Here is a 16,688-nt window from a genome sequence, read left to right on the forward strand (position 1 = left end):
CACCTTGACGATGTTTATACTTTTCCTCCCCACCTCAATGCTGATATTACACTATTACCAACTCCATCCATTCCCTCCATTACACCTTTCACCCTCCTCGGTCTCTCATGCCACGTACCACTCCTTTCAAGCGTGTACTCACAACATAGCCTGCATCCTCTTTACTTCATCCCCCTGCACGCCGCTGAACCAACCCACACGATCCTTGATGAAAAGCTCACTCTGTGGTTTCAATTTGGTCTCTACTAGATTAAAATCATCCACAGTACCCAAGCGTAGGATGGAACAGCCAGGAAAGCCGCCGCCGACTCGGTACATGAGCGTACCGCAGGTTTTGCAAAAGTGATTCGCCATTGAGTGGCCTGAAGCTATCGTTGCAACTTGACTGTAAACGGAGAGGTTCTCCTGGCCGCGGAGGTGACGGAGATGACTGTCGTATGTCAGGTGGGCTGTTGTTTTTCCACGATTCGGCATGTATGATATGGCATTGTTGAGGTGGGGAAGAACTTACCTATCCTTTACAGTAAAGTTAGAAGCAAACATACTCGCGGTAATCTTTCGACAGTCGGTGCAATTACACACAAAAGTCGATACCAAGCCAGGTCCTTCGACTGGGAAAGCGAGTTGGACAGTGCCGCAATAACATGTCGCTGTTGCTTCCTCAGCGTTGGAGTACCCATCCTTTGCTTGGCCTGCGAGAGGGAAGTAAGGCACTGATTTATCGGAAGAGCGGACAGAAGACATGGCTATTGCTATAGGTAATGGTGTTGCTATGGCTGGTAATGTTGGCGAAGAACCTCTAGGTTCATATGTCCCAGTGATTGTTGAAGTTCGTGTAGATGGCTGGGTGGAATAAGCTTGTGTGTAGTATGATGTCGCTGATGAACCTAGTCCCGGACCAGAGGAGTGGCGTGCGTGCGTTAGTAGAGGGGGCGTTGTCGTTGCCGAGGTAGTCGCAACTGATGTTGTTGGTGAATCGCCCCAAGTAGCAAAATCTTGTATGTTACTTCCTCGGGCCAGGAACATGGAACTTGCTTTCTTTCTTAAGGATGAGTTGGAAGGCGGCGTGGAAAGTTCCTTCCGTTGCTCTGTCACCAGAAGTGTCGACGAACTCTTCGCTTTTCGTATCGGTGATGGCGACTGAGGTGGGCTGTCGGTCCCAGGAATGTGTAAATCGGGATTCAAGCGCTGGGCTATCTGCTTGATGAACTTCATGGTTGCTGACCTCCCTTTATCTCCTTATAACCGCCCCTTCCCGCCCTCTCTCGAGTTCTGTTGCACAAAGATTTGTAAAGTGAGGATTACAAATTCGCAGTTGCTGTTCTTGTCGATCGGTCAGATATGCAGGTCGTCTCTCCCACGTTCAGCTTGCTAGCTGACTGGTAGTTGTTGTTGTTGTTGTGTTGCTCTGTCAGCTAGGTACATGTCATTTCGTCATCGATGTTATTACAACAAACGGCGGTAAATCCGACTCCGCACCGTTACACACTGCAAATGCACATGTTAGTGACCGAGAGCCCCTGGTTCTATACGATGATAAAAAGGGATCCGTTGATGGGACTTGTTTTGGTCTCTCAGCCAGGAAAAACAATTATGGCGCGCGCCGCGTGCGTTCGTTGGGACGACTTCACGCTTTGTCCTGTTGATCGGCGGGGTTAGCGGCTTTTGTTCGTTCCTGGCGTCATGCAGGGATGCATGCTACGGATTATGGGGATTTCGGGGATTTGGTAAGCAGTACCGGCTATGAGCGTTGGCCACGTTTCGTGAATGTTGAGTATCAGGGGCGCTACTCGATACTGCATTAGGGTAATCTTGGTATGCACCCTTATTTCGTTAGACGACATCGGAATCCCCATAAGAATCCGATGATCTTCACATGCGAAACCTGAACTTCGATGAGCCTTCTGCGTGCCTGAACGAGTCGATGCACGTGTCCTCTTGTGCTTTTTTCTTACTTCCAATACTCACTCCGTGATCTCGCTCTGCCTCACTCCTTCGATACCATGGAACCAATCCACCCTATCCTTAACAAACACCTCCCGCCTGGGTTTCAGCACTCCCTCCATCAAACTCAAATCGTCCACCGTACCTGTCTGAATCAGCCTGCGCTCATTCAACTTACACAATGATAAGACTTACCCAATCTTAATAGACTGATATCTGGATGCGCCTCACTGAGCCTGTACATGAGGGTCCCACATGTATCACAAAAGCAGTTCGTCATGGCCTTCCCAGAGCTGATAGTCTGAGACTGCGAGAACATTTTAAGGTCTTCCTCTCCGCGGATGTACTTGACAGCGGAAGATGCCACAATGAATGCGGATGTAAAAGCTGAAGCTGTGATCTTTCGGCAGTCAGTGCAATGACAGACGAAGACATCTATGAGACCTGGAGCATTGGTTGGCTGGAACGTCTGTCAGTTGTCCGAGTGATAAATGCCAATTGCCGAGAGGAATTTGTAGGCTCGTGGTTTGCTCTGTTTTGTTGCAATGGAGCTTCAATTGTTGACTCACAAAGGCTAATTGTACAGCTCCGCAATAACAAGTAGCCGTTGCTTCACCATTCCTAGAATAGCCATCTTGTTTTAGACTGTTGTTTGAGATGTTGGGCTGCTTCTTATCGTAGGCGGACATGATTGTGGTTTTCTTTGTCGCTTTGCTGGAATAATTCGCCTTATGTAGAAAGAAAACAAGAAGATGATGATATGATAGAACGGAGACACAAAAATTTGCAATGACATTTAAGCCGATTCAGCATGGTCAAACTCATGTTTAATTGGGTGGATTTACGTGTTGATGTTTCCGGAGTGAGAGCATCTCCGACCCTCCTCTTTTTCACTCCGCGGACTCCGCCAACTATCACGCACTAGGAGAAGCCCAATCCTGCAGCAATAGCTGCAATTTGCTGTGTCTTGATTAGTAGTACCTTAGTCGAAACAACCTCGGACGAATCAACACGGATGATCGATGTGAGTTTCGAAGCGTCTGGCTTGTATGCTTCTAGTCTGATGTAAGGATCAATTCATGTTGGTTTCTATGCTTCGAACGATAGAAAGAGAAGCGTGGCAGCATTGAATCAGTAGGGCGTCCTAGAGTGGAGCGGACTCGACCGCCTGGTTGAAACAACGATGTTGTTACACATTGTACCAAGCGGCGTAACAGTCGGATCATCATATCAACATCTAAGATCCATAATCTTGCTCATCATAGCTTACTCTGCTTTCCCTGACCAAGGACAACTACCAACTTGCCAAATTGACTAGCGCTCTTCATATCATCAAACAGTGTCTCAATCTTGTCAATATCCAGACCCTGCACACTTCGGCTGACAACAGGCCTCATCTTCTTCTCCTTCACGAACTGTACCATATCGGCGAATTCTTTCCGTGAGCCCATGGTAGAGCCACGGACTTCGATGTTGCGCAACACAGCGGACATGAGGAAATCCATCTTGGGAGAGATGGTCATACCGTAAATAGAGATGATGCCGCCAACCTATTGCAATGTCAGATGATAGCTCGAGAAAAGGCGAGCGGGGAAGAAAACGAACCTTGAGTATTTTACTACCCACTTTGACCACGTCACCTCCCGCGCCATCGACAATGGCATCGAGATATTGTCGGTCCTTGGGCAGCATAGCCTGCAGTTTCTTGTCCCAGTCCTTCTCCTTGTAAATTACACCACCCTTGGCACCCAGCTTGACCGCCTTGTCAATCTTGTCCTGGTTTCCGCTGGTCACGTACACGTTGCAGCCCTGTGCCACGGCAAATAGCAGAACCATGAGCGCGACACCGCCTCCAATGCCTGTAACCAGGATATTTCGCCCTGCAACTGCATTTGCGCTCTTGACCCAGAATGCGCGCCAGGCTGTGAGACCAGTCAGAGGAAGCGCTGCAGCCTCCTCGTCACTGAGGTGCTCGGGACACTCTTCTAGTTCGCCTGCGTCTAGCACACACACATCTTGTAGTGTACCTGCGGGGTTGCTCTTGGTGCCACCCATTATCGCATAACCCTTTGGATGTTCTGGGCCCTCGAGGCTATCCTTCCAGCCTGTGCCAGGGTTCAGGAGCACGCGCTTGTTCAGCCATGATTTCGCGGAGGATGACGTGCCGGTCGAGCTAACGATGCCGACACCGTCTGCAAGAAGGGGGACGCCAAAGGTTGTGCCGGGGTAGAGGTGCTGGCGGATGAATAGGTCACGATGGTTCAACGCGGCGCCTGTGATGGTTATAACGGCCTGGGTGATGATGGTTAGCTTGCGCACAACGGACGACATGGCCCAAGTCCACCTACATCGTTGTCTTTTGGCTTTGGCTCGGGAACAGTTATCTTCTCGAGAGGGTAATAGACTTGTCCTGGCTTGCCTTCGACCTGTCTGATCACAATGGCGGAAGGCATGGCTGCAGAGCTGAATCGAATCTAGTCAAAGTAATACGCGTGAGGTATTATGACAGCGCGAGCAGGCTAGGGTGGATTCCTTGTTAGATATATGCAGCCTTTATGGCAGGAGAGATTGCTCGAATGGCTATTCATGATTGTCGTGCTCGGTTGCATGACGAAAGACCGTCTGGACCGAGGTCGCGTTCGGAGCTGTGGACATGCTTATCGATCGATGCGGGGAACGCGCAGGACGGACATAACTCGGTTTTCACATATCACACATTGTTTTTTGGGCACTCATTGAAGCTACATGACATTGCATTGTCGACATTTCGTGCATATTTGGTAGAAAGTCGCAGTCCCACCTGTTGACCATCACTCGGGCTACACGTCTTCGCTCACGGCCGCCACCTGAATGAGGGATGTCTCCAATCGAGATCCTCAATTTCTCCCTCTGACTTGCCAGCCAATTCCTGATCAACATCAATGCTTTCGCGCTGCTTGTTGCTTCTGTTCATCCAGAGCAAGAGGAGCGTGCTCGATATCAAGATCGTACTGCTGGTCGCCAGATTAAGCCCATTACCGATAGGGTAGTTGGGAGCATCTGTGGGTAAGAAGCTCCAGGTCGATATCAAACCGCCTAGGTTGCCAAACATGACAACGGTACCTGAGTTTACAGTCAGAATTTACACTGCTTGTAATTCGCGAGTTGTAGTACTTACCGATAGCGGATGCTCGCGCGGTATCAGATACCACGTTAGCCGAGCCTTGCGCGTTACAGAGAGCACCAAACGAGAATGCTCCAGACGCAATTAAGAAGGTAGCTCCGTATCGGACCATTGCTTCGGTGCTGGCCAAGAACATGATGTATCCGATCATCATGAGTGGAGCTCCTAGGATGAAGAAGATCGTGCGCCTGTCGTATCTCCAACTGAGGAAGGGCAGGAGGACCGTGAAGAAGGCACCTACGACGTATGGCGGAACGGTATGGAGCTGCTGCGAGACGACTGAATCTCGAGGGTAGATCGTCCTGACGATGGTAGGCGCGAAGAAAGCAAGACCCTGTACCGTAATATTGTCGAGCAGGAAAATGAAAGAGGTCGTCAGCACTACAGGGTTGAAGATACCACGAAGCGTCTTCTTTGTATCTAGTTTGTCCAGCACCTCGTTCTGGCCAACACGCTCAGACTTGACACGAGCAATGGCCAGATCTTTTTCCGCTTGAGTCAGCCAGCGCGCAGTCTCCGGGCGATCCGTCAGCGTTACGAACGAGATAAGTGCCAGACAGCAGGTGACTATGCCCTCAATCGCAAAAATCATCCTCCAGCGTGTAAGGGAGCCGAAGGAGTCGAGTGTGAGGATCGCTGATGCCAATAATCCTCCAAAAGCACCGGCCAGAGGAGCCATGACGATGTATAGCGACAGTCTGAACGCAAGCTCAGAGCGTCTGTACCAACGAGACATATAGTATGCGATACCTGGTAGCATACCAGCTTCGAAGATACCCAGAAGGAAGCGAACTCCACAAATCGCACTGATGTCATGGACAAAAGCCGTGCCAATCGATGCAATGCCGAAGCATAGTGAGATGATGGGAATGAACCATCCAGGACCCATCCATTTACAGCAGATGTTGGAAGGAATCTCGAAAATAATGTAGCTGATGTAAAAGATAGATAGGACGGTATTGTAATCATAGCCAGTGAGTCCAAGATCCTTTTCGAGACCAGCTAGGCGAGCGTTTCCGATGTTGGCACGATCGATGAAACAAAATAGGTAGAGGAGGGCCACGGTCGGGATGATGTACAGATCAATCTTCAGCCTGAGACGTGACTCAGCCTTCTTATCGAACTCCATCAGGGCATGTCCGTAGCTGTGCGGTTGTTAGATGAGAGATGCGTAAAGGTGAGGGCGAAATCACATGTCTGTGGCAGCATGACCGTGTCCTGCAATCTGGTGCGCGTCCTCATTCTTGAGATCTTCATGATGGCTGGGCGTGTACTTTTCGGCGGAATAATCCGTCTGCGCTTGAGCCATGGCGGAGTGACAGTGGGATCAAAAAAGAAAGAAAGGCAACCTTCGCAACAATGGCAAGTCGTAACGCCGCACCTTGGCTTTATACTCCACACTCTTCGGCGGATTCCCCTTCACACCAGACCGCACCTGGGCCTGGTCAGTGTCCTTGTCAGCGCGTACTTTGATGGAGCGCGTGTGCGCCAAGTGTGATGGCTGTCGTAACTAGCACCCAAAACGGAGACGCGCCAGATGCACGGTCACATAAATCTCCACTCGGCGTGGAGGCGGACCTACCCCGGACTCCACGATGATCGGCGACCGCATCTATATGGAGGCGAACAGCCGTAGCGATTACTCCACATGCCGTCGGTTGTCAGGTTCGGTATCTGGTCGTGTTTAGCTGAAGATTTGGTGCAGAGCTGAGTCCAGCTGTATCACCAGGCGAAGACTTTATCCTACCCCGCGACGCCACGACGCTTGGTATTCGGAGGGATCGGAAACTACGAAATGTCAAGTTGTTGATAGGCTGATAGTCCATGGCTTGTTCAGTATCGATGCGGAGACAAGGGGTGTATCTTGTTTGCGCATGTGTAAGTTAAGCGGTTCAGCAAAGAACATGGTGTTCGCTAAGTTTTGAAGTGCTTGTGGAAAAGCTTTCATCCGTTGAGTTGGTGTATTCGGCCCTAGTTATGTTGACGATAAGAATCGATGCTGTTTATTTGTAGAGGACGAAGAAAAGCTTCATTCCACGTTGTTGTCTACAAAGACTAGCAGAGCCTTGACACGACGAGGTAGCCATCTTCTGATGTAGTAGAACGACACAGAAAGGGTGCTACAATATCTAGATTCTAGTTCGAACTTGGATGCAAGTGTCTGTTACACTTATGAAACTGATGTTTGATAATCAACCAGCGGCTCCGAAATAGATACTATGTGCTATAGACCCTGTGCTTCTACAGTCAATACGCTTCGGCATCAAAGTTGACGCCGCTGCCAGCGCATCGAAGGTAGGTACGATAACGCTACCCAGCCACTCCAAATCAGATGTTTCTACAATCTTTGTTTCAGATAGCGGTGCCCCTCACATCAAAATGTCGTACTCTGTCAACCCTAGGCAAAGCATGACTCGCCTTCCAACGATGCAGGAATACCTCACGAAAGCTTGCCATGCCGTCAAGAGCTGGTATGGGAAAACAGATGATAGACTGGAAATCCCAAGCGCTCTGGAAAAGCAAGCCTTGCTGATGTTGTCCTTGTTCTTTGAAATGATAGTAACATAGATGCCGTAACTCATCAGCCTACAAACACTCGAAAGCTTCCCAGCATGCTAACAAAGTGGCTCTCTGCATGAAATGGACGCATAGCAGACCAGATCGTTGCGATGGTTTGTTTGGGTGCTTGAGTCAAGTTCATTGTGAGGATAATAGAGTAGATATCAGCCCACGCGCATGTCATAACACGGGAAGTAGGAAGATAAGTATTTTTCCTTTTTGAGAATTTACACAGAGATAAGCTATCATTCCGAAGATATCGTCGTAATCCTTCTACTCCATAGTCACTGGAGCTCTGTTCGTATGATGCTGTCTCTCCTTCTCTGACATATTGTCGATGACATTGTCTACTCTCCTTTCAGCAGCCAACAACTTCTCCATTTCATCCTCTTCGCCTTCCAACATCTGCTGCGTAAGAACATGGAACCCCACCGTCCCATTTTCCATTTCCAGGAATTTGCCTGCTGCGCTGTATACCAGCTCTCCATGACGCTTCTTGTCAGCCATCAACAGCGCTACAGAGCGAGCGACAACATCTGCCGACTGCACAACAGATTCGCCTAGAGCAGCAACAATAGTGCGAGGCACAATAGCTGTGTCGGTCCAAGACGGGGCGACGGCGTTGATGCGAATCGGGAGTTTGGGGTGGAGCTGGGGTTGCAGAGCACGTACAAGCCCGAGGACAGCGTGCTTGGCTGAGGCTTAATGTGTGTTAGTCCATAGACTTGATGTTACTTGGTGAGACGTACTATAATCCTCAACCGGGAATCGTTGGAAGCTTGATCCTGAAGCTGTTATGACGATACTTCCACCATTCGGGTTCTTCTGAATGTAATGTATGGCTAACTTCGCTGTGTATATGACGCCGATCAAATTGATGTTGATTGTGTCTAGCCTCGGTGCAAGCAGGTCGCCGTTTTCGTCGACACTATCGTCCAGCAAGGTCGTTGACTTTCCAATTCCTGCATTTGCAAAAACTTGGTCAATCTTCCCGTATTTCTTTTCTGTCGCTTTGAAAACATCGAGTTGCTCTTTCCAAGACGAGACATCAGCCTTCAAGAAAGGGACGGATGATGCCTCGGGCTCAGGTAGCGGATTGACGTCGCACGCAAAAACTTTGCCTCCGTGCTTGATGATCCTTCGAAGCGTTGCAAGCCCAATTCCCGAAGATGCCCCTGTTGTATATCAGTAGGCTGTAAGAAAGGTCTGAACATGGAGTTCTACCTGTAATGATAGCCACTTGGCCTTTCAACTCATCGAGTTGGCTGTCTGAGATGGTAAAGCTCGTCATTGTGGTGGATTAGGTAGTGGACTTGAAGAATGATTGTTAGTGCACTTGCAAGAGTGATGCCTGGACCCGAAACAGGTAGAGGAATTGGATGTAGACAAACAAGTAGTGTCTTGTAGAGGCTGGATTAGACTGCCAGAAAAGCAGCAAAGGCAATTTGATGAACCTTGAAGCGTTGAGCGTGAATCGGCTGCGGCGCAAGTCTTATAGCATAGCGCAAATGGAGAGTCGCCTGAGCAGACAACTACGCCGTACCACAAGCTCGGGGCGTAAGGAGTGCCCCGCATTAACGTACGACTCCGCCGGACCACCATATTGTTCGGGTAACTGTATCACTGCGGCCAAGATGCATGGAGATAGAACCAAAGACTATGTACCTGGCGTTTTGTAGGGTTTCCTATTGGCTAATATGCTTACGCCTATTTGTGTCAGGTTGCTAGCTTCAGGTTGTGTCCAGGATAACGGACTTTCTGCTATGCTTACCTAGCAGAGGAGCAACGAGTACTCAGTAAGGACGTACGGCTTGACAAGGAAGACGATGCTGATCTCGCTGGAGTTGACAGTCGGGACAGGTTCTGTTCCAATGCAGCATCAAAAGCAGTCTGCTCAACTCGACGGTCCATAGTGGTGCCCTTTCGCTCCTCTGTATTCTTGCTCTGTAGTCGACGGTCGAAAACCAACCCGTCGCTATCTGTACAAGTATCGCGTGCGCAGGCTGCCGCTGCAGTGGGGTATAAGTCCAGCTTCAAGCACCTCCGCTGCCACCACCACCACCTCCTCTTCCGCGACCGCGTCCTCGGCCCCTCATGCCTCTGCCCCCACCACGGTCGCCTCGGTGGTCTCCACGTCCATGCATGCCACCTCCTCGGCCGCCGCGATTCGCTTGGTCCTTGGCTTGCTGTTCCTTTACGACGTCGACGATCTCGTCCGGCACTCGGAGGTACTTTATCTGGAACTCGTCAGCAAAGCATACCAGAGAAGAAGATTGGAAACTGACTGTGCTACCGCGAACATAGATCTCTGGTAATCTCATGAACTTGTCGCCGTCGGCACTCGTCTGCACGACCTCTTTTAACGTCAGGTTCATCCATGTGTCGCAGTTGACAAGCAGCCCGTTCAGAGTTTCGCCGCTCTTCAGCTCTACCAGCATGGGATGGCCCGTCGCGGCCGTCAAAAGGCCCAATGGAAGCTAAGTCGGGAGTCAACCAAGAAGTGGCAGTTGTTGGTGAGCTGGGTGACGTACCATATTGTCGCGCTATGAGTTTTCGCGACTGTGCCCGGCACGTAACCCAAGTAGTCTGGCGCAAAGGAGATGTCGCGACGCTGCTGAAGATATTCCTAGTAGTGAGTGGGAACAAGGGCGGAATACGTAGTTGGCTTAGTGACCATGATCTCCCTCGTACCATCGCAGGCCGCGAAAGCTTGGACCATAAAATCTTGGCGGAGCAGCCCTACGAATTACTATCCACTTCGGCAGCATCTCGATACATCCAGATGCACGCATGTTGCATAGAACTGGTAGAGCTGGTAAATCACTGAGCAGTCCATCGTATTCGAGCCAGCACAGATAACTCAAATGTGATACCGCGCTCACATGAACACGGCCATCACCAGATGGCCGCACAGGGTTCTGGCAATCATGGCATTCATCACAACCACAACCACAATCACATACACTACACGATGCGCACTTCTGCATGCTCACTCTAACTTGCCGTATCCCCGTGTTTCATCACGCTCCATCATGCATAGCGCTGCCAGCTGAATCGTGAGCGGACGTCTAAGCCACGCTCACGCTGACGGCAGCCACTAGCAGCTCCGCGCCCTCGTCCTCCAAAACGCCCTTCGACTGGTGCCTGATCCTCGAACCTTTGGGAACATCTGTCCCATAACCCGCCAAACCTCGCTCTCTTTGCGGGCCGGCGTTCTCGTGCCCTGTTCGAAATTTTGCTTTGTTGAAGTCGTGTTCCTCGTTCTTTTCGATATGCGTTCCTTCAAGTCCAAAGTGTTGGCAGCGTGCGCGTGGGCGGCACCTGCATTCTCCGCCGTCATACCTCAACACGAACGTCAAGTTACTCGCCCGGACGGAAACCTCTTGCAGCTAGGTCCGCATTCTTCTTATACCATTCCACATTTGCCATCCCTAGGCAGCTACTGAACTTTGCTAGACCTTCAACAAAACTACGCGCAAGCTACCTTCAGTGTCCCCTGCACTGGATGTCTTGGCCACGATCACACGGGCCAGGATGACGAGTCTTTGGTAAGGCCACCTTCAGGCACCTAAATACCATCCCACCTGCTCACTTTTCTAGATCTTGAGCTTCGCAAGTCATGCTCAGGATCAAGCTTGTGGTTCTTCCAACATTACTCTAAACGGAGTTTATCTTCCCCAAGAGTGGAACGGTGACTTCGCATCTGGCTCCGGATCCTACCAAGGCCTCACCGATCTCACACAGAATGAATGGTTTCTGCAGCGCGATTTGGATCTCGAATGGGAGACGGCTTGTCTTCACGCCACTGAGGAAACGGAAGCTGCCCAGGTAGTGACGGTCAACATCAAGGCCATCGACGGCAAGGCCATCGACAGACCTTCCGGCTTTACAATCTCCTTCAAGCAGCAAACATCACCCCCTTCCCTACTCAGACTTGAGGCTATTCCCAACCCCTCAGCGAGCAATAAGGACGTAGCTGAATCCTGGCGTGAACCTCCTCAATCTCTGCGTCTCGCCCTGTCCACCACCAACCAAACTTTCAAAGGAGAGGACAAGGCCCAGTCACTTGAAGACAAAATCCGCGAGTTGAAAGCCCTTGAGATAGAACTTAAGGCAATTCAGTCTCTCATCGCCGAAAAGAAGAAGCAGATTCATTCGCACTTTCGGCAAGAAGCGCAGGAATTGTCGCACGAGTTGAGTGAATGTGACGGCATCTCGTGCATCGTCAAGACTATTGCCCACAAAGCTCACGGTGCTTGGAAGCTTGTGTCTTTTCACTTCAAGCCCGGCCACCAATCGAAAGACATGGGTAGTTCTGAGGAAATGTTTGCGCAAGCACATGGTCATGCTGCACAGGTAGCACAGATGTCTGGAGACCACCTGAAGGTTGGATCGCCAACGCCCCACGTATACGAGGCGAAAGCGGTATGTGATCCCCTTGCTCTGCCATGTTGGAGACGAATAGCAAGTGGTTGATACTGATGTTGCATAGAATGAACTTCCACCCCGGCCATCCAAGACATCTCCCTACCTTCTCGCCCTCGAGATCACTCTGGGTGTTCTGTGCTGTGGCTGCCTCGTCGCCGTAATCCGGCACAAGTGTAGCAGCTTGAGAACAAGGACTGAGCGCGCCGCCGCTCGAGAAGAACGCCTCAACGCTCGCGCTTATCGCCGGGCAGCTCGACAACACGCATGGCGCAGCTGGTGGCGCGGCAACTGGGCTCGACGAGACAACCAGCGTATCGCGGACTACGAGGAGAAACGCGCACTGATCTCAGAACAGGAGAGTGTGCTGGAGGACGCGATGCAGGAAGAAATTAGGCAGTTGAGGGCCGCGCATGACGTGGTGAATGATCTCGTAAGAGATGCTGAAGAAGGACGGGCCATCAATCGCACACCCTGCGATTGTCAACGCCAACAGTCGCGGGCACCATACTCGCCCCTCTCCACAGCATCGACCTACCCACCTACCTCATTGCCCGAGATTCCCTCTAGGCCGCTTTCCCGAACAGAGAGCCTACCAAGCTATCGCTCAGGCACGCCCACAGAGCCCCCGAGTTATGATTCGGATCTCGAGGCGTCAGACGTCGTAGCCAACGGCTTCAGGCACTACGCGACTGCGTCTACCACGTCCGAACGAAGCTCGCATTGGACACCCGACAGCAGTGTCGTCGATGTAAGCCCCAGGCCGAGCGCGGAAACACTCAGGTACCCAGTGAGCATATTGACCCTTGACGAAGAGTCGGACGCTGATTGAGGACGTAAATCCTCATAAACGCAAATGCACACTAACCCGTCTTTGGCAATTCATACCCGGTACCTACCAAATGGAAGTTTTGATCCTATCGGCAGACATATTTCCTCGGTCTACACAGGAGATTGCACTTGCTGCACACTCATGCCCGCATCACGAGTAGATGCAGCAAGCAGCTCTCGGTGTTTCTCCCGATTTCCCTGCTTTGGCATTTTTCCACGCAACTTAAGCGCTTTGTCGGTTTGGCGTAAGGATTGGCCTACAGCAAGCATAGTTTTTGGTAACATTACCAGCTTCGTTTGGAGCGATGTCGACGCAAAGTTTTTGTCGCAATCAACGGGTGGTCAGAGGACATCACCCACTAATATCTTTACGTCCTCATGTATAATACTAGGCCTATAGGCTCAGGGGGATATATACAATCAGGGAGCGTTTTTCACGGTCAAAGTAGCTGCTACATGCGTAAGATTTGCATGACTAGCAAACTCAGTAATATCAAACCATTGCAACAAACACAATCTTCATGCTTGATATCGCAATATAAAAAATGGCGGTTATGTTATACAATTGTAATTCAGCTCCGCTCTGAGCGGCCCATCTACATAATGTACAAGTACGTTCCCCACAATCGCCCGCTTTACCGGTTCCGCAGGTACCAGTTGAATGCCAACTGACCTGTCTCAATGTGGAACGGCGTCGGTACCTCAGCCAAACCCGGTCTGGCGACCGGGTGTCTCAGGTACACGGCAGCGCAGATGTTCTGGTTGACCTCGAGATACCGCGGGATAAAGGCAAACGCGCTCATGTAGTCCCTAGGCCGCCATGGCGTCGCGTAAGGCGCTTGAGCATCCCGCCTGTTCCACGCTGATGTGTGTTCAGTTTCTAGTCTGAGTTTCTCGAAGGCGGAGCGAAGACGCGCTTGGTCTTCTTCTGAGATGAGGGGTTCAGCGACAGACGCGTCTTTGGGAGAAGACGATGTAAGGGCAGCGGAGCGCTCGGCGATTTGGTGTTTGAGGAACTCGAATTGTGTGTCGAGTGTGGAGATGGTCTCTGGGTTTGCGGTGCGCCATAGACTTATTGCTTTCTTAACGCTCTGGCGGAAAGCTCGGAACTTTTGCTTGTCTTTGGCTTTAACGTCTTCGGCGAGGACACCGTCAACTTGCTCCATCAAGTCTTGTAGCTGCTTCTTCAGTTCGGTGGGTGTGGGTTCCTCGCGTGTGGACGAGGAGATGACGATGTCGTCATCTTTCTGTTGCTTAGGCGTCTGTCCACCACTTTGCTCGCGGGCTTCGGCACGGGCGGCGGCCTTCTCTTTAGCGATACGACGTGCAGTCGATGAGCGTTCTTTTGGGGCACCAGTTGCGAACATGACGGAGGAGGGCTCGACTTGGAACATATCGCCTGGGTTGAGTGCATAACCAGGGTAGACCATCTGCATGCGAGTTAGCTGCGAGGACTTTCAGCATACGGGAACTGACAAACCTTCTTGCCATTGACCTTGACTAAGCCGTGGACAACGAATTGCCTGGCCTGTCGGACACTGCTTGCGAACAGCGCCCGGAAGATGGCTGTGTCCAATCTCCTCTCCAATGGGTAGTATGCCATCTGCATGTATGGTGTCATTGGTGGTGTCCTTGCCTTGTCCGGCGAATCCGCACCCATTCCTCGTCCAGCCGCCTGTTCTGAACCATCGTGGCGGGCAAGATATCTATGGTCCATGGCCACTACCGCTGGCAGATTCCGCTTGAACATGTGCTTCCATTTCTTCTCTCGTATGTGCTCGCCATGGTATGCTCTTGTAGATGCCTTGGCCGTCCATTTCTGCTGGAAATACGTTCGACTGACGACGTTCGGAGCCTTAAGTTGTGATAGAGCGTACAATGACCATCGTGACCAGTTCTGGCGGACGTTCTGCAGCCTGTCAGCTCGCCACTCTATCCGGCTTCAACAACAGCAACCATACCAGCTTCTTCAGCGAATGGAACCTCGGCTTCTTCCTCGGCATGGTGAAGGCAGATCAAGAATAGGTGATATTGTTACAATAGCGGCCCACGCGGCGAGCGTAAATCTGGGTAGTGGTCCGTGCCCGGCTGCATCGAAAATTCCCCACTAAGAACCATAGCTATCTCTCACCTGGCGCCTTTTTCTCTCCAACAACCTCCAACCTCTTTGTCGCAAACTTCAAACTGCCCTTCGCAGCTTCTAATCACATACGCGACTCAAGCTGCACACATATTAACCATGGCAGACCAACAGACTACTGCTGCGCCAGCCGCAAATCCCGCTGAAGTCTCCAAGACTGAGAGCACGGCCAACGTCCAGTCTGAGTCCAAGATTGAAGCCTCCGACTCCAAGCCTGAGGACAAGGCCAACAAGACCGAAAACGGTGAGGAGAAGTGGGAAGTCAATGGCAAGTCCGAGGACAAAAGCGGCCGTCGCAACGACCGTCGCGACGGTGGCCGTGGAGGGCGAGGTGGTCGCGGTGGTCGAGGCAACTTCCGCGACAACCGCAACAAGAGGTGCGCCCAGTTGTATGGGTCTGCGTCTTTTAGTGTTAATCTTTGCGCAGGCAGAACAACCAAGAATTTGACGATCTTCCCGAGTCCGACGACCCCAACGAGATCCGCGCCCAAGTATGACTCCCGATTCCCACTCCATGGTACGCCTTACTAATACTTCCAAGGTCGAGTTTTACTTCTCTGCACAGAACTTGGCAACCGACGAGCACATGTTCAAGGTGCTCGAAGGTCCCAAGAACACCCCTGTTTCTATCCACCACATCTGCACCTTCAAGCGCATGCGCCACTTCAAGCCTTACTCCGCTGTTGTAAAGGCACTCCGCGAGAGCAACGATCTCGACGTCGTTGATGATGGCGAGTACAGCAAGGCTGGTAGCGAAGCCGTCAAGCGCAAGGAGCCGCTTTCCGTCCCCACCAAGGAAGGTGACGAGAAGAACCCACCTACCACAGAGGAGCTCTTTTACCGCTTGAAGAACAACTCATCCAACAACATGGAGCGCAGCGCCTACGTCAAGGGCTTCGGTAGCGAAGACCAAGCCGGCCAGATTGCGCTCGAGAAATTTTTCCGTCCTTACGGCGCAGTCATGGTCCGCAAGCGTCGCGAGAATGACGGTGCCTGGAAGGGCAGTGTCTTTGTTGAGTTCGACTCTGAAGACTCCCAGAAGCAGTTTCTTGAGCTTGACCCTACACCCAAGTTCAACGACAACGAGCTTGTCACCATGGGCAAGAAGGAGTACATTGTCATGAAGTGCCAAGAGAAGGGCATCAAGCCCGACTGGGAGCTGACCGAGGAAGAGAAGTACCAGCAGCGCAAGGCACAACGCGAGGCCAATGGCGACTTCAGCCGCAGCGGTCGTGGAGGAGGTCGTGGAGGTCGTGGACAGGGTCGCGGTGGACGCGGTGGACGTGGTGGCAATGACCGTCGCGACAACCGCCGTGACCGCAACCGATCCCGCTCTCCCCGTAGGCGCCGCGATCGCAGCGCTTCAAACGGCTCCGTCGACGCTGACGATTGGAACAAGCGTCGCGACCGCTTCAAGGATGGCAAGGACGACCGCGCCAGCCACAAGGAGGACAAGAAGGAGATTGAGCGCGACGCTCACGGTGTTCCCATCGTCAAGGACACCTCCAACAAGCGCAAGGCCGATGATGGCGAGCCCCAGGGCAGCCCCAAGAAGAGCAAGCTTGAGATCAAGCAGGACGAGTAGAGAGGATTTCTCGACTCAATTCCTGTGCATTCACAACATCT

The 16,688-nt window shown here is 51.6% G+C and overlaps 6 protein-coding genes across 6 annotated transcripts; 2 read left to right on the forward strand and 4 right to left on the reverse strand.

Moving 5' to 3' along the window:
- Nucleotides 1–138: 138 nt before the first annotated feature.
- Nucleotides 139–6,416, reverse strand: GT037_002858 (mfs transporter; the record flags this gene model as incomplete). The annotated part of the gene is made up of 12 exons (XM_038927905.1): nt 139–430; nt 512–1,225; nt 1,969–2,089; nt 2,140–2,404; nt 2,514–2,658; nt 2,867–2,999; nt 3,215–3,494; nt 3,550–4,236; nt 4,293–4,418; nt 4,862–5,046; nt 5,102–6,252; nt 6,301–6,416. The coding sequence occupies 12 exons, from the start codon at nt 6,414–6,416 to the stop codon at nt 139–141; spliced, it is 4,215 nt and encodes a 1,404-aa protein (XP_038789183.1).
- A 1,523-nt stretch (nt 6,417–7,939) lies between these two features.
- GT037_002859 (nad-binding protein) lies at nt 7,940–8,957 on the reverse strand (the record flags this gene model as incomplete). The annotated part of the gene is made up of 3 exons (XM_038927906.1): nt 7,940–8,367; nt 8,416–8,841; nt 8,891–8,957. 3 exons carry the CDS (start codon nt 8,955–8,957, stop codon nt 7,940–7,942), a joined length of 921 nt encoding a protein of 306 aa, XP_038789184.1.
- A 742-nt stretch (nt 8,958–9,699) lies between these two features.
- On the reverse strand, nt 9,700–10,200 carry GT037_002860 (sm-like ribonucleoprotein; the record flags this gene model as incomplete). Its single annotated transcript, XM_038927907.1, has 3 exons — nt 9,700–9,903; nt 9,952–10,143; nt 10,198–10,200. The coding sequence occupies 3 exons, from the start codon at nt 10,198–10,200 to the stop codon at nt 9,700–9,702; spliced, it is 399 nt and encodes a 132-aa protein (XP_038789185.1).
- A 738-nt stretch (nt 10,201–10,938) lies between these two features.
- GT037_002861 (uncharacterized protein) lies at nt 10,939–12,923 on the forward strand (the record flags this gene model as incomplete). Its single annotated transcript, XM_038927908.1, has 4 exons — nt 10,939–11,059; nt 11,123–11,214; nt 11,267–12,091; nt 12,159–12,923. 4 exons carry the CDS (start codon nt 10,939–10,941, stop codon nt 12,921–12,923), a joined length of 1,803 nt encoding a protein of 600 aa, XP_038789186.1.
- Nucleotides 12,924–13,557: 634 nt separating this feature from the next.
- Nucleotides 13,558–14,925, reverse strand: GT037_002862 (alpha-l rna-binding motif-containing protein; the record flags this gene model as incomplete). The annotated part of the gene is made up of 3 exons (XM_038927909.1): nt 13,558–14,352; nt 14,403–14,831; nt 14,884–14,925. 3 exons carry the CDS (start codon nt 14,923–14,925, stop codon nt 13,558–13,560), a joined length of 1,266 nt encoding a protein of 421 aa, XP_038789187.1.
- A 236-nt stretch (nt 14,926–15,161) lies between these two features.
- GT037_002863 (rna-binding la domain-containing protein) lies at nt 15,162–16,647 on the forward strand (the record flags this gene model as incomplete). The annotated part of the gene is made up of 3 exons (XM_038927910.1): nt 15,162–15,439; nt 15,490–15,553; nt 15,604–16,647. The coding sequence occupies 3 exons, from the start codon at nt 15,162–15,164 to the stop codon at nt 16,645–16,647; spliced, it is 1,386 nt and encodes a 461-aa protein (XP_038789188.1).
- Between the last annotated feature and the right edge of the window lie 41 nt (nt 16,648–16,688).

Source organism: Alternaria burnsii (genome assembly GCF_013036055.1).
Source record: "Alternaria burnsii strain CBS107.38 chromosome Unknown 746, whole genome shotgun sequence".
NCBI classification, from domain to species: Eukaryota; Fungi; Ascomycota; class Dothideomycetes; order Pleosporales; family Pleosporaceae; genus Alternaria; species Alternaria burnsii.